This window comes from Pomacea canaliculata, linkage group LG3 (genome assembly GCF_003073045.1).
Source record: "Pomacea canaliculata isolate SZHN2017 linkage group LG3, ASM307304v1, whole genome shotgun sequence".
In the NCBI taxonomy this organism is placed as follows: domain Eukaryota; kingdom Metazoa; phylum Mollusca; class Gastropoda; order Architaenioglossa; family Ampullariidae; genus Pomacea; species Pomacea canaliculata.
This window is the reverse complement of record NC_037592.1, coordinates 10,485,090-10,500,449: the sequence shown is the minus strand read 5'-3', so window position 1 is coordinate 10,500,449 and position 15,360 is coordinate 10,485,090. Positions and strand designations below refer to the sequence as shown.

Here is a 15,360-nt window from a genome sequence, read left to right as displayed (position 1 = left end):
ATATATAAGACCCTTGATATCTTTGTTTGTTTGTTTGTTTGTTTGTTTTTGGTCCTTTCTACCTACGAGTCTGTCGCGTTTATTATTTTCCTCGTGTGAACGTAGCTTAATTTGTCACGATCGGCAGGTGGCTTTAATTGCCAACTCTACCTCATGCCTAGGTGTTTGGTAAACGTTAATTACAGTTTTACTGGAGTTCATCTCTTCATGGTACTGCTTGTGTGTTTTATAACTACAAGAAAATATTGTAGCGAACGTTTGACTGACTACAGTAGAGCAACTGTTTGGAGAAACTGAAGAACGACTTTAAAATTGAGTTTCATTTTTTTTTCCCTCAACCACTTCGCAACAAACATCCTGACGACAACGTCGATGATTATGACAGTCCTTTTCTGAAGTCAGAACAGGATGTAAGCAGTTCAGAAGAAGAAAAGATTTCTTCTTTTCAAGCGGCTGTCGGCACAACAACAGGAAATCACGTGGCCACCTCGTGATAGAAACAACAAAAAGACAAACGGCCGTTGCATGCCGGTCGGCAGTTCTTCTTGTCATTAAACTCCATCCTGTGACTGTGGCCGCTCGCACGACAAGTCACTTGCTATGCAAAAGCACGTCCCGTCCGTTGAGCACGGAATGGAAAATCCTGAAGCTGATGTCACACTGACATCCTTTCTCCAGACATTCCCCTGTGATGTCCCGAGACACGTGAGGAAGTTTTGTTCTCAAAGATCTCCCGAAAGTTCTCATAAAGGAGACTTTTTCTACAACCAGGAACTGAAGATAGAAAGAACACTAGCCTCACTTGTATCTTCACGAACATTCCAATACCTTCTTGTCGGACCGTGTGAGCTGGGCCTTTAAGTGTGCTTATCTGCTGACCACACCTGGATTGTGCTGTTTGTCTGGGTTTGTCTTTGCGGCATGGGAAAATAAATCAGAATATTCTGTCCTTGATGTAGAGCTCCTGACATCAGCATTTTCGTTATTTATTTATTGAGGTTTTCAGATGACACTGAGAGGATGATGTGTTGGCATCTGTGGCTTCGTCTCACAACAACAAATCTCAACCATGATAAGTAAAGAACAGCGCTGGTGGTCTCAGTGCAAAGTGAATTTTTGCGACGAAGTGATTTTTAGTCCACTGAAGTGTGTACACAGACCGGCAGAGAGTGAAAGATAGAGAGAGAGATAAGGAAAGAGACAAAAAAAGAGGAAAAGAGAGAGCTTGAAGTGGGTTGTGACGCAGACATGACACTGACGACGAAGTTCACTAAGACGAGGACTAAAAATGAGGATGACAGCGACGACGAGGGTCTCTGAGTGGAGTTCACAACATCACGTGCAATGTTTATTGTTTGTCATAAAACGGGGTCAGAGTTCAGCGACTGAAAATCCGGATTTGTTAGTTACTTTATGAAGTGTCCTTACCAGACATACCAACTAACCGACTCACTACCCACAATACATCATTTACATCAAGTACATCAACTACATCAAGCCAGCTCACATATTGTCAGTGCAGTTCGTGTTCTCTAACCTTGTTCTCCAACACTTATCCCAGACCCTTTCATACTGTGCTAAAATGAGATCGGGTTTTATCTTGATGTCGTCATCGATTCTGTGAGAATTTGGAGCTGCTCTTTATCTATGCAGACCATCCCTTTTCCTCCCTCTCCCCCCTCAAAAAAAGACTTTTACCGCAGGTCACTGAATATGGTGCAAAGTTTTGCATAGCTTAATCTTCGATATGTTCGAGATGCTTGGCCATCGTATATTGACGAGTGCAATTGTACACCCGTTCACTTTTCATTCATGCATTTCTACCCCGCCTCTTCATTAAACAGTTCACTCCAAAGTATTGTTTTTGTCGAGAGCTTGTCTTCTGGCAACACGTCATTACATAAAAGTTAAAAATAAGAAAGAGCAAGTCAGGAATTTCATTTCTTTGGAAAATATTTTTTTCTGACCGAAAGTCGATGGCTGTCCTTTAAAATCTTTTGCGACCCAACAGTTGTTGTCAAACAGTTGACGTGTATTGGATCCAAAACTTTCTCTATATCTTTACTCAGAGGTCAATACAGTTCATGATGGCTGTCCGTCTGTTTATCGATTGCTTTCATCTGACTGACGTCATCTAAAATTTTGAATGGGACAAACGTATGTCATGAAAGTGGGAACAGATGAGAGAGAGATTGAGTTGGGGAAGAGGAAGTGAGAAAGAAGGAAGAGAGGCTGATGCTTACCTTCTTCTGGTCGTATCGGATGGCCATCTTAATGCGGGAAAGGTCTCTGGTGTCGGAACCGCCATGCAGCGCCGCCATGACCTCTTCATTGGAGCGACACAGACCGAGGAGGTCAACGGCGTAACTCTTGCAGGACTCACTCAGCGTCCGGTACTCGTTCTAGAGACAGACACAAGTCAGTGACAGACACAAGTCAGTGACAGACACCAGTCGGTGACAGACACTAGTGAGACACATCAATGACAGACACCAGCGACAGACGTTAGTTGGTGACAAACAACAATTTAAGTCAGTGACAAACATGTCAACAACAGACACAAATCAGTGACAATCACAAGAGGAAGAAGTTGTGACAGACACGAGTAAGTGGCAGTGGCATTGCTTAAGTATTCTCTTTCTTTTCCCGCCAAAACGGAGGAAAACTGAGTTGAATCAGTCAAGGGCAAAGGTCAGACAGTAAACCTAAACCAGCACAAAGCGTGTAAAGTAATTTGCTTAGCTCATCGGTGCATGAAAAGAGATAGAGAGAAGGAAATAATGTGATAAAGAAAACAATGGATAGACTGACGACTATCATTATTTCTCCGTTTAGTAACCATGAACAGAATCAGAATATTTTGCTTCAATCAAGGACAATCATATAACATAGTTATAGCATACCGGCGTTCCATTCCTTTCAGCTTTCGATGGCCCTCCCCCACAACCACATACTGCTATAAAAATGTATGTTTTCTTCTACTTAAAGCCACAGAATTTACATCTGCTAGAGTCTGGGTCTTTCTAGTTCAATATTCTTGAGCTATTGAGATGAAATTTGGACGAGAGGCCAGTTGGGACAAAGGAGTGGTGGGCTCCTTGTTAGCCCCCTCACTGGGATTGCCAAGCAAGAGTAAATGCCATCAACACTTATAATTCTTCCAGTCATGTTGAGCATTATATTTGCCTGCCCTCAATAATTTGTAGTAAAAACGACTCACTGTCGCCCACAGTTAACTTCAGGGCTCGTAAACCACTCTGAAAGCTTCTCGTTATACAATTTCTCCGCCAGGAACTGTTGCAGTCTGTCGGCCATTCAGCAAAATACCATCTTCAGCACCCGATATCTTGCACCCGCAAACTCGCCGCAATATTCAATCTGTCGTCAATTTGCCCGTTGCTATGGCAGCGATATAAACGGTCACAAATGTACCAGAGCACAATCCCATAACAAATTTATTGTATCCCCCACCTCCACCGTCCATCTGCCCCTCCACAATCACTCGGCTTCCTCAACTCCCAAATTGAAAGAAGTGTTCGACATAAAATGTCAAGACTTCCACAATAATTTTCTTCACACCAACACAGCCTGACACAAAAAGGACTTGTAACCTCTACGTCATGTTGTCCACAGTTAAACGTTTCTGTCGTGAAGGCGGGGTTCTTCAAGTGCAGTGGCGAATATTGCTTTGCATAGAAGACGACCTACTACAGAGCCACAGCACCTCCCTCAGCAATAGTGCTTAGGCCCAGCTCCATTTCCCCTTCTGCCTTTCCCTGGCTGAATGGCAAAAATGTTACAGAGGAAAAAGAAAGTCAACAAAAGGAGAGAAAATCAGGTTAAAAATACCAGTGATGAAGTCGTCGTGCTTACCGGAAGTGCATCTAGATCACTGGACTAGAAGGTTTGCGCAGCTGGAAGGGGAAACCTTTCGGCCATAGAGCTCTCGCTTTGCATCTTGGGTAATCCATCCAACCTTGCCAATGGCTGTTTGCGGGTCAATACTTTTGCTTACGGATTCAAACTTAAGCCTGGTCCACAACACGTGACACAAATTAGTCCAGATGAAGATCCATCATAAAAATACCAACTAGTAGTTGCACCGCCATTTTATTTTTGCTGTATTGTATTCCGGGTAGCTTCCATGTCTTCCACGTCCTTCCAATCTTCATACGAGTAAACAGAGAGAAATGGGTCGATACCTCCAATGAACTTTGACCCACAGGTTTTATTCGGGAAGCGATCCAGCAACTCTCTATGCAAGACGATTGAGGCTAGAATTGATTTCAAGATTGAAGACTTCCAAAGATATGTATTAGACCGTCATCGAGACGGTGAACCAAACGAAAACTCCAGACATAGAGTTGAAAAGATTTTCAACCGAGTAGGAATAGGATTATATAGTGGAAATGCAGATATTTGTCAAGAACTCGATAATTTGCGGGAAGAACATACAGTTCCCCACAGGAATCTTGTTCTTGGTTTATTCGCTGGATAGTTCTGAGCAGCATCACACCCAGGGTGGGCCATCCAGGACCTCGTTCAACAGCTGTAGAATCAATGCAAGATTGAGCACTTTGATGGAGCTCCACGTTAGAACGATCTGTTGAAAACCGTGTCCCGAAGTTCCCTGCGAGGAAGTGGCTCAAGGGTGGAGAAGAAAAAGAGAAAGTGAATGGAAAATAAACAGAGGAGTCCCATAAGAAGGACAAGCCTTGCGTCACAGGCGTTTGAGAAGAAGAAGTGAATATTACCATACCAAGATGGACGGCTATGTTTGATCATCTTGATTGATTGGATGGATGGATGGATTTACGTTTCTCTTCGTTCGTTCGTTCGTTCCCAATGAACCGCTGATATATATATATAAAAAGAAACTCGACGTGCCACGTTTGGCATTGATATTTGTCAACAACTAACATGTTTTTTTTCCTGTTGCATCAACGTCTCTGTTCATTGATTCACCAAGGATCAAAACACAAAATTTCGATACAAACAGATATTAGGGCGTAGATGACACTTGTGGGCTGTAGTAGTACTTCTAAGTACTCTACATGGGTGTTGACTGGCCTGCATGCACTTCCGGTAAAGCCACGGTGATTGGCTTTGAATTTTTTCTGTATTTGTCAAGCACCGTTGACGGTGACGTAAACAAGGAGGTCAACAAGTCGCTGAAGACCTCTGAAGGGTTTCCTTTCTAAGGGATGAGGACCTTTTTCTGCGTGGGTCGAGAGGTAACGCATGAGTAGGCAGTGGGAGGTTTCAGAATCACCATGGTTATTTTTTTTCGGTTACCCCTACAAAGAGGATCACTCGTAAGAAGACGTCTGAGAAAGAACAAGAGAAAAAAAATCAGGGAGATGCGGGCTCTGACGAGAGGTGTGTGGGGTTGGGGCAGCCCCACTGACTTGTGGCGTCTGTGCTGTGACACGGAGGCCAGGCTCATCAAACGACAACCGGATCCCCGGTGCCGAGCCTGTCTGCGGCTCCTAGACTCGCCTCTCAGATGAGTTGTGTTAGGTCGGCGTGTTGGGTGTCGTTTGCCCAAGATCTGGTTAGGTCCTAAGGGAGAGCAGCGGAGTTAGGAAAGGCCTATTGACGTCTGCGTCTAAGGGACGCAACTCATCGCCAACATCAATCAGCCACTGGTGATGACTTGGACAGGCGGAACTCAGCAGCAAGATGTGGTGCGCACATTTCACGAGTGCGTGGGTGTGAATGGAGGCCAGGGCTAGTGAAGTGTGTGAATTCATACTTTGTGACGTGGCATAGAAATAGAGATGTTCAATAAAACATTACTGTCGTGTTCTGCCAGGTTTTATTTTATTTTTATTTTTTTTTATTTTATTTTTTATTGACGAAAACTCAATTTCGAAGGTGACGATATGTTAAGCGAAAGCACTTCTGGGAAAGACAGAGAAAGAAGAGAGGCAAAAAAGAAAAAGAAAAAGCCGAGTGCGTTTTGTGTATGACACCGACTCTAGATCTTTCCAGCCAACCTTTACTACACATATAGATATTTAAATAGGTGGGCCCCTATCTCTGATCTGTATTGTTTTAATATATATATAACCTGGCTGGTCTTGATCTCTGATCTGTGTTGTTGTCATGTATATATATATATAGTGATGTGATTTATACATATATTATAAATAACCTGGCTGGCCCCTATCTGTGATCTGTGTTGCTAGGGGTGGATTGTTTGTCCTGTGTTGTTGTCATATATATGTATATATAGTGATGTTTTGATATATATATAACCTGGCTGGCTTGATCTCTGATGTGTTGTTATAATATACAATTTTTATGTGTTATTGTGATATATAATTTTGTTGTTGTGATATATATAAAACCTGGCTGGCCCTAATCTCTGATCTGTATTGTTGTGATGTACATAGTGTTGTTGTAATATATATATAACACCTCGCTGCCCCAATATCCTATCTGTGTTGTTGTGATATATATATATATATAAAGTGTTGTTTTTATATATATAGCATGACTGGCCCCAGTCTCTGATCTTTGTTGTTGTGATATATATATATAGTGCTTTTATATAATGTTTATATATAGTGTTGTTGTGATATATGTATAACCTGGCTGACCCCAATCTGTGATCTGTGTTTTTGTGATATATATATATAGTGTTGTTGTGATATATATATATAATGTTGTTGTGATATATATAATGTTGTTGTGATTTATATATATATATACAACCTGGCTGGCCCCAGTCTCTGATTTATGTTGTTGTGATATATATATACATTGTTTATATATATAACCTGGCTGGCCCCCAGTCTCTGACCTGTGATGTCGTGATATATATATATAGTGTTGTTTATATATATATAACCTGACTGCCCCAGTCTGTGATCTGTGTTGTTGTGAACCCACCACTTTCCCCATGACCTTCTTGTCCCCGCGCTGTGTCTGCTAACGGGCGCTGATTCATTAACGGTGGCCGTTGTGAGAGTCCAGACCTCATTACTTTTCTTCCTGCCTTGCAAGGCTGCGTGATAAGGGATCTTGCATTCCTCGCAAGAGGTTGGCGAGAAATAATCGGGAATCGGCCTTGGGATTGGTTCACGGTTTCTCCCCCCGCACACAAAGTAGTGTCGCCAAGGAAAAAATGGCCTGAGAAGGTCGGCTGGCTTTGTCTGATTTACACCGTTTGATGAAATAACGGTCAAGAATCTGCGCAGCACAGTTCCTTCTGACTTCCAATTCCGGAGATCAGTGGAGCTAGGACGTGGGGCATGGGAAAAGGAGAAATAAAATGAACGAAAAAACTTCCATCGGTCATCGGTCTATTTCAAGGTGGTGAGTGTTTATATAAGTGTTTTTAAGATAGTTTTATATAATTACAACAGATAAGACATGGAGGTCTTACAGTCATTACTCAGACCATATTTAAAGCCCCCATTCCGAGAAGGTGAGCAAAGTAAGAAAAAGTGTAAAACCCACATTCCGACACAGTCCGACACTTTCAGGAAACCATCCCGGATGGCTGTAACTCAAACACAACAAACAACACATGGTCATGGAACCTTAAAGGAAGGGAAACAAAGAAGAAAAAGTAAAGGTAGCTGGTGTGGAGAGCCACCGAACCTCTCCACAGACACATGATGACATTTAGATGTCTGTCATCCTTTCAGCGTCCATTTGCATTAAAGAGACTGTGCCAGATGGAAGCCAAACCCCCGCTCTCTTCTTCTCTCTGTCTTTATCTCTCTTTCTTTCTCTTTCTTTTCTCTCCACGAAGGACGCGCAAAGGACAGCAAGAGAAAAGAGGAAAACAACTCAGGAGACTCAGGAGATGAGAGAGAGAAAAACGATTCATTGAGACGCACCGTTGGGAGGGTATGGGCGGGGAAGGGAGGATGACGGGAGGACTCCGACACCCGGGTAAAGCTAAAGCTCGTGATGTTTATGGAGGTGAGCCTCTAGCACCCTCGGTGGCCTGCGAGGGCCTTTACACCGCCGTCACTAGCGGCTTGCAAATAAACAGACCGCCTGCAAGAAAGTGCACCCATGATGCTCATCCTCCTTCTCGTCACGTGACCAATGCTGCTTTCGACGTGTTCGCGAGCTTGAGCACCGGCTTGACACAAAGTAAATAACAACTCGAAAGGTAGACGATAAACAAAAAAACACCCTAAAGGACGATGTAACGAAAGAGGAGTGCAAGATAAATGTCTTGTGACTTTAAAGAGAATTTTGTTTACCGGCAGTGAAAGCATTTTAAAATATTAAGCAAAAAAAAAAAAAAAAAAAAAAAAAAAAGAAAAAAAGAAAAAAGAATCCAAACAAGCAGCCATCCCTCAACTCCAAATCGGAGACTTGCATTCAGGTTTCAGGTTGAGGTTTATTTACAACCCTTTGGGGTGCAGTTAGAAAATAGAATATCATTAGGGTAACAAAAAACAAAGACGTGTTTACATGACTAAGAAATCTGTTAAAAATTCATCCAAGTTAGTGCAGAACATTATCATTTCATATTCTCGCCGTAATGAGAAATCGTTATGCGCATTCAGTTTAATTAGAGATCATCTTTCAATAATTAGTGTACTCTAGAGACATCATTTATTTCATTTTCATTAGTGTACTCTAGAGACATCAATTTATTTCATTTTGAATTGACTGTGAAGGCTACAAAAGATTTCAAAACTCTTACCGTTTAACAATTTCTACTGTGACATCCTCCCCGTCATAGTTTTATTTTGAGTAAGTGTGCTTAAGATGTATTTTGCTTATGTATATAATCATCTTCAAAAAGAAAGGATAAATTTTTTTTCATATCCATCTTGTTGAGACTGGTAAGAAAAAAACCTCACCTGCACATTTCTCGTGCAGATTCTGCTGCCGGTGGTTTCTAAGCCTCGGACCGGAAGAGGAAATGACGTGTTATGTGGCGAACGTTTAAGTTGCTCCAAAGCTACAAATCCTCGGTAATTGTTAGCTGAGGGGTTAAATAAACCTCCATTAACACAGGGGGGTTGCTTTCTTTCATATTCCTGGAGGAGGGGTGGAGTTTGGAACCCGCCGCACGCTATTTCAGATTCCGTTGGCAGGGTGGCAGGGTGGGGTGGGAGGTGGGGAATCAGTTCCGGGGGTAGGGATGGAGAATGAACGGTGACGAGCTTCTCTGTAATCATCATTATTATCATCATCATCATCATTTCTCTGTAAACTTGAGAGCTTTTAATATTTATTAAAGCATATCCGAGAGTTCTTTACAAAAGATAAATGTACTGTATAATGTCTATAATCATTAAAGCGTTCAGCAAATAAAGAGTTAACGATTATCATGAAGTTGTTGGAGAGGAAACCGGTAAAGAGCAAGTTGTGGGGTGAGTGAGTGCAGGAGTGCAGGCAATAAAGAGAGAGAGAGAAGTGGGGGAGATGCGATTGTCACGCTTGTTCAATCTGGCTTAGAGGAAAAAAAAAGTCGGGTATCATTTTGGCAGTGTGACACTGGGGACAGGTTGAGCTGTGTGGATATTCCAGTTACGCCCCATTCTCTGGGGTTGTGATGACGTCAATAAAGGCGTGGCGAGCATCGCCAGAAATCAATTCTCGTTGGGAGGCAATGCTTCGATCCTCGTGTTTTCTTTCGCTCTCGTGATGGACACTCTGGCATTGTTTGTCATCGTGTGTGTGTGTGTGTGAGAGAGAGAGAGAGAGAAAAGAGAGAGAGCAGTTTTACTCCCGGAAGAAGTTCCATCGAACTTTACCATTCCGATGACGACACTCGATATCTTCGACGACTGCAGTCCGAGGGCTGACTTCATCACAGAGAGATAATTCCCAAGTTGACAAAAAATAAGTCTAAAATTACCCTTGGGTTTGGCTTACCCAGACACAGACTGGCTGCTTGTGTTTAGCCTCGGTGTGTGTCAACAATAGGAAGTCTCTGAGAGAAGTCAGGGAGGGATGAGGGGAAGACAGAAAAACACAGTATGTAAGAACATTTCTTATAACGGCCAGAGTGGGAAGGCGTGGGGAAGAGAGAGAGAGTTCGGACTTCGATTTCAGATGTTCGATCAGTTCGAATCCACAGCAGAAGGGAAATAACTTGGAGATAGAAGGCGCTCGTAGACAAACATGCCTGCCCTTGCCAAATATTTGCATCAGATGACCGAACAAGACATCAGGTCGCACAAGAAAGCGGAGGGATTAGGTTAAAATTAGGGAAGTAGAATTCGGAAGTCAATATTCTTCACAGCTTTTGTAAGTGCTTGAAGTATTTCGCTCCTGCCATCGGTGAGGGATCCTCCTCTCGGCACGCACGTGATGAACCTCATTGGCATCTTACAAAAACTTCTAAACGCGCGTGCGAGATGGAAAAGGACGTTAAAATTGCTGAAGAGGTAGATAACTAAATCAATGAATAGTCATTAGATGGAATTCACGCAACAGAAAAAAATACAATCAATTAATGGCATGAAAACATTAACATGGAATAGACTGAAAACAGAATCACTAAATAGAATGAAAAAATTATCGTTGAATGTAGTTAAAACATTACTGAATTGACTAACTGATAACTGAACGGATTGAAAACAGTCTCTGAAAGTGTTGAAGACAATCAGTGAATGGAAGGGAAATGTCTACACATCGAACAGGAAGGATACAATCCCTGAAGGGAGTGAAAGCATATCACTGACTGGCCAGAAGACATAAGAAATGAACTGACTGAAAACATAATTGCAGAAGTTCAGACAGCAATAAAGTGGGAACAACAAATAAACATCGCAACAGACATTTTTGCTTGGTTTCATTAAATAGGTTGACATGACATGTGAAATCATAATAAGACCACAGTACACGCGCCTTGAAATATGTCGGACAAAAAAGACATCCAGAACCTCAGCAAAGAAGATATAGAGGATCAAAGAAACGGTTATGTAAAATAAAAGTAGTGTAATAAAAAGATAGAAATAAACGAAATAAATACATAGAGAACGAAAACACATGTAGACAAAAGGAAAGACAGAAAAGAAAAAAAATAGAAAAAAAAATAGAAAGAATAAGAGGAAGAAATTGAAAGAAGAAGCTAAGTGCACATACCTTATACTCCTTCTCTGTCTCTGCCAGGTTTTGCAAGGATTTGCTGAGTTCAAATGCCGTGAGGATGGGGTCGTCACACGAGAGAGACAGGTAGGCGGGGGAGGCCAGGCCCCGGTAGGCGTTGAGCCGACCTCGAGTGAACAAACCTGGACAGACAAGCAGGTGATGCTACCTTCTGCTCTTTCTTTACATTTTCTGTGGATCAAGTCTTTCTGCAATCTTAGAACAGTCTTAGAACAGAAGCTTAGCCTCCAAGCTTGTAAGACTCTCTTGAACAAGTTTGGAAAATTAAGAATTATTTACAGGTGCGCGGGTAGGTACGGGGTGGGGTAAAAAAAAAAAAAAAAAAAAAAAAAAAAACAACTCCAGAGGCGTGTGACTTTGTGTCTGTGTCGGTGGCTTTTACAGTCTTTCAACCAGTTTGGAGGAGGACATTTTGTTCTTGTGTACTAAATTGGTCTCAGTTGGATTGCATCCCAGATTGGTCCTACTTCTCATTCACACGAACCTGACAAACAGATGAGGTCATATGAACTTGACAAACAAATGAGAACCTGACCAAACCAGAAGAGGACATACAAACCTGACAAACAGATGAAGACATGCCTCATGAAAACGAGACGATGCGAGAAAAGACGAGTCTCTGGCACTTTGAGAGTGAGACACCACGACGACAGACACTTGTATACAAGTCCGTTGATAAACTGTCATCAGATGGCAAAGACCTTTCATCAGCTGACGTTGAGATGTCGGTCGATGACCTCAGGCCATCATTAAGGAAGCCGCGAGTTGCTTGTGAACTTTTGTCGGCAGACAACTCTGGTCAGCTCGCAGAAAGTCTTCTAACAGAAGATTCAAAAAGATCCATTTGCCAGTCAAAGAAAGACTTCTCTCGTAATTGTGCATGTGTGTGGGTTTTTTTTCACCATAAATTTTCGGAGAGCGAAAACCTCTGAGAGGCAGCATCGTGAAAGAGTTTGGGAACGAATATTACAATGAAAATGCAAAGGTCAGCCATGCATTTGCAGGTCACCTTAAGTGTGTCGTGTTTCTGGACTTGAGGCACAAACATGTTTATAAGGAGGCTGGGTATAGCACCTAGATGGTCAAAATTATGTTGCTTTTGCTCCAGCAGGCGCCATGAAGCCATCGTGGTGAAAGTCTGATGGCTGATGCTGATTACATTACGTGCAAGCGGCGCGAAACGAGCGACGGGGAGCTCTCTGACTAACGAGGTAAAAAAAACTCCTTTCAATCTGACGTCTACGTTTTTGAGGAATTAATATAGGGAGACACACAGGGATTCTCTGGCCCATGTCTAGGAGCGAGCTCGGAGATGCTGGCTTTCTGCGATCGTTAGTTGTGCTCCCTAGGGGACAAACGTTTTCCGGATTGGAATAAATCCTTGAAATAAAATCGTCCTCGAAAGAAACTGTTTTCCACAAATGACAGGAGACAACGAAGTTAGGACTGAGGGTTTAATGTTGTGTCTAGCTGAAGAATCGTTTATTATTTTGATGTGCCCAGAGGAGTGTATAGTTTTCCAGACCAGCTTGACCTCATTCTTGCGTTTCTAAATTTTCGCGAAAACGGTTATTGAAGGAAGATACAGATGGTCACCCCAGAAAAATGAAGTATAAGCTGTCACATCCTGCACTTCGTTTGCTGTGCTGATATCCTGTAAAACACTTCTGCTTTAGCTCTATGTATTGTAGCCGGAGAGTAGGCACACTAACGTGAACTGAACTCACTCCAATGTAAAGGGCAATAACTCCATAGCTTTCGTTGTGGAGCTCAGAGTAATCCGTTCTTTTATATTCTTCTCAGATTATAACTCACACATTCAGTTACCTACCCTTCGCTACGATTTATATCTTCTTGCTTCCAGATCGTCTTTTCTCTCAATATTCCGCGGGTCTCGTAAACATCTCAACAGTCCCCCTGCTTCCAAGGGGCCATCACTCGTGGGCGCCTGAGAGTTTTGCAGCGCCTCTGGCATCGACACTCTGCTACTTGGCCTCCACACTTTCTCAGGCAAGGAATGGCTTTCAACATAATCAACTTTAAAAACTACGATCTCTTTCTTCCTTTATTTCAATCTGCTTTCACTTGTTTCTGACAACACATGACAGCATCTAGCAACGATGTTCTTTTGTTTGAAAGTAAGAGAAAAGAAAATTTATTATATCGTGTAATTGTAGATGAATATCATGCATTTTTTTCGTGTATTTAAAATTTTTTATTTTAGACCTCTAAAAGATTTAAAGAGAAAGTTTGCAGTTCTCAATCGTTGGAAATTTCTCCCTTTGACTTTCATTAAAATCCGTAAAACAAGCAGATTGTAACAAGGTCTCTTCCCTTTCTTTTATTTCCTTCTTTTTTTTTTTTGGAAAATGCCATTTCTCTCAGCTTTTATTTTCTTCATTTCTTTGCCTTTTTTATTTTTGGTTGCAAGTCTTTTATTGTGGTGTATGTGGAAATTTATGTGATAGAGGCAGAAGGAGTGTAGGAGCGAAATAGAATAAAGTCAACATTCAAGGCAAGTAGGGGTTGGGAGAAGGAAATGGACTAAGAAAAGACTGCTGATAAATAAATAAATAAATAAATAAATGTGCACCCTCCGAGTTCAGATGCCCAGATTGTCCCACTCTCATAGCCTCTCACCCTGACTTACACTTCACAGCCTGTAGTCCATGAAGACACAGATGACAAATATTGACAGGACCTGGCAGCGCCCATCGACCAGCCAAAGAAAAAGGACAAGCCAGCAAACAAAGGGCGCTGCCATAATTTCACTTCCAATTAGAAGTCTATTCGCGTGCGTCACGTGGTCTCACACGGCAGCGGAGGAAACATTAACCTTCTTGTGTAGGCGCGGACGGTTAATGACTGTAAACAGTTCCGTTTCCAAATGGAATCGTGCTCTGATTGTCGGCTTTATGAAAGACTGGATGTTTCTTTTGAGAGGATCGTTGAGAGTACTCTGCCATTTAGGCATGCTTTCTTTAAAGTTGTTTACAGATGTTAAAACGGTTGTTGCTCTCTGTTTCTGTCTCTTTTCATCCGTTTCTTACTGCGTGTGATCGGACCCTCGTGCCTTTCTGTCGCAGATTCATTTCCCGGTCTCTCCGGTCATTTGCAGTCATCTGCCATGTTTGTTTTACTTGTTTTATTATTCTTTGCTTCTTTCTTCTGTTGTCGGGGCTTTATTGCATACAAGCTGCTATTCCTTGTACTTTAAGACTCTAAGGTCATAGGTCATAGACAGGAGGGCATAGAGTACTGCCATCTCCAGGAAGCAGCTGAAGAAGGACGACACAAGATGAAGGCTGCAGGACTAATTTCTCGTGTAACCGCCAAATCTCATTACCACTTTTCATACAGATTTTTAACACGTGTCTTAACAAACAGCAACACAGTTTTAATAACTCTCTTTTGAGAAAATGTTGAAAGGGAGTGAGAGAGAAATTTGTGATAGACAGAACGAAAACTCTAATAGATTGAGGGAGAGAAGTTTTCTTCATTTATTCTTCCTACACTTCTCAGTCTTTAGTCCTTCGCCGTCCGTATTGCGCAGCTGTTGTCTCCCTCTCTCAGCCCGAGATGCAGACGATAGAATTCTACTTACGGCAGTTAATAACCGCGGTTCTCAACGATGACAGCAATATTTGGCCACAAGCACATCACATGGTGTTGGTGGTGGAAGGTCAATGGTCATTTCAAGCAACATCTACAAAACCGACTGATAAACGAGAGAACCAGAACAACAAAATTTCCACGACAACAATTATGATGAAAACGACAATGAAAATTAGAAGAAATCATCGTTTCTTGTAATTTCCACAGCATTCATGCTCATGACGGAGCTGATAAAGTTTATCATTACCTGTCGAAGGTCTTGTGGTTGGAGCACTCTGTACAGAAGCAGAAGTAGTGGTGCGGCCTCTGGATGGTGAAGCCTTTCTGGATGAGCATGTGGACGATGTCAAAGTTGTTGCACTGCGCGGCAAGCACCACGGGGGTTATTTCCGGGGCAAAGCTGGAACTGCTTTCCTCCTGGTCGTAGAAGCCATGCTGAAACTCCAGTTGCATCCGGGTTCTCTTGTCGGAGTACATGGGGTGGCTGCACCAGATGAAAAGATTTCTAGCTTGAGTCTTGCTATGAGGTCAGCACTGTGCATTCAGCAATTTTTGGACATGACATCTGCATCACTTTGATGTCTCATTTAAAGTCTGTATGTGTATGTTTGCTTTCTACGTTTGCTTGTTCCACTCTGTGAGAGCGTG

At 42.3% G+C, this 15,360-nt stretch overlaps 1 protein-coding gene across 1 annotated transcript in view; it reads right to left on the bottom strand.

The window, feature by feature from the left end:
- The window catches only part of LOC112558840 (short transient receptor potential channel 3-like), a 54,539-nt gene that overhangs the window by 21,375 nt on the left and 17,804 nt on the right, over positions 1-15,360 (bottom strand). The window contains exons 3-6 of the mRNA XM_025229540.1: positions 14,960-15,196; positions 14,318-14,375; positions 11,074-11,241; positions 2,244-2,402 (exon numbers count right to left, since the gene is read on the bottom strand). Of these exons, the coding sequence (XP_025085325.1) occupies positions 2,244-2,402; positions 11,074-11,241; positions 14,318-14,375; positions 14,960-15,196 (622 nt within the window). The remainder of the gene's footprint in view (positions 1-2,243; positions 2,403-11,073; positions 11,242-14,317; positions 14,376-14,959; positions 15,197-15,360) is intronic.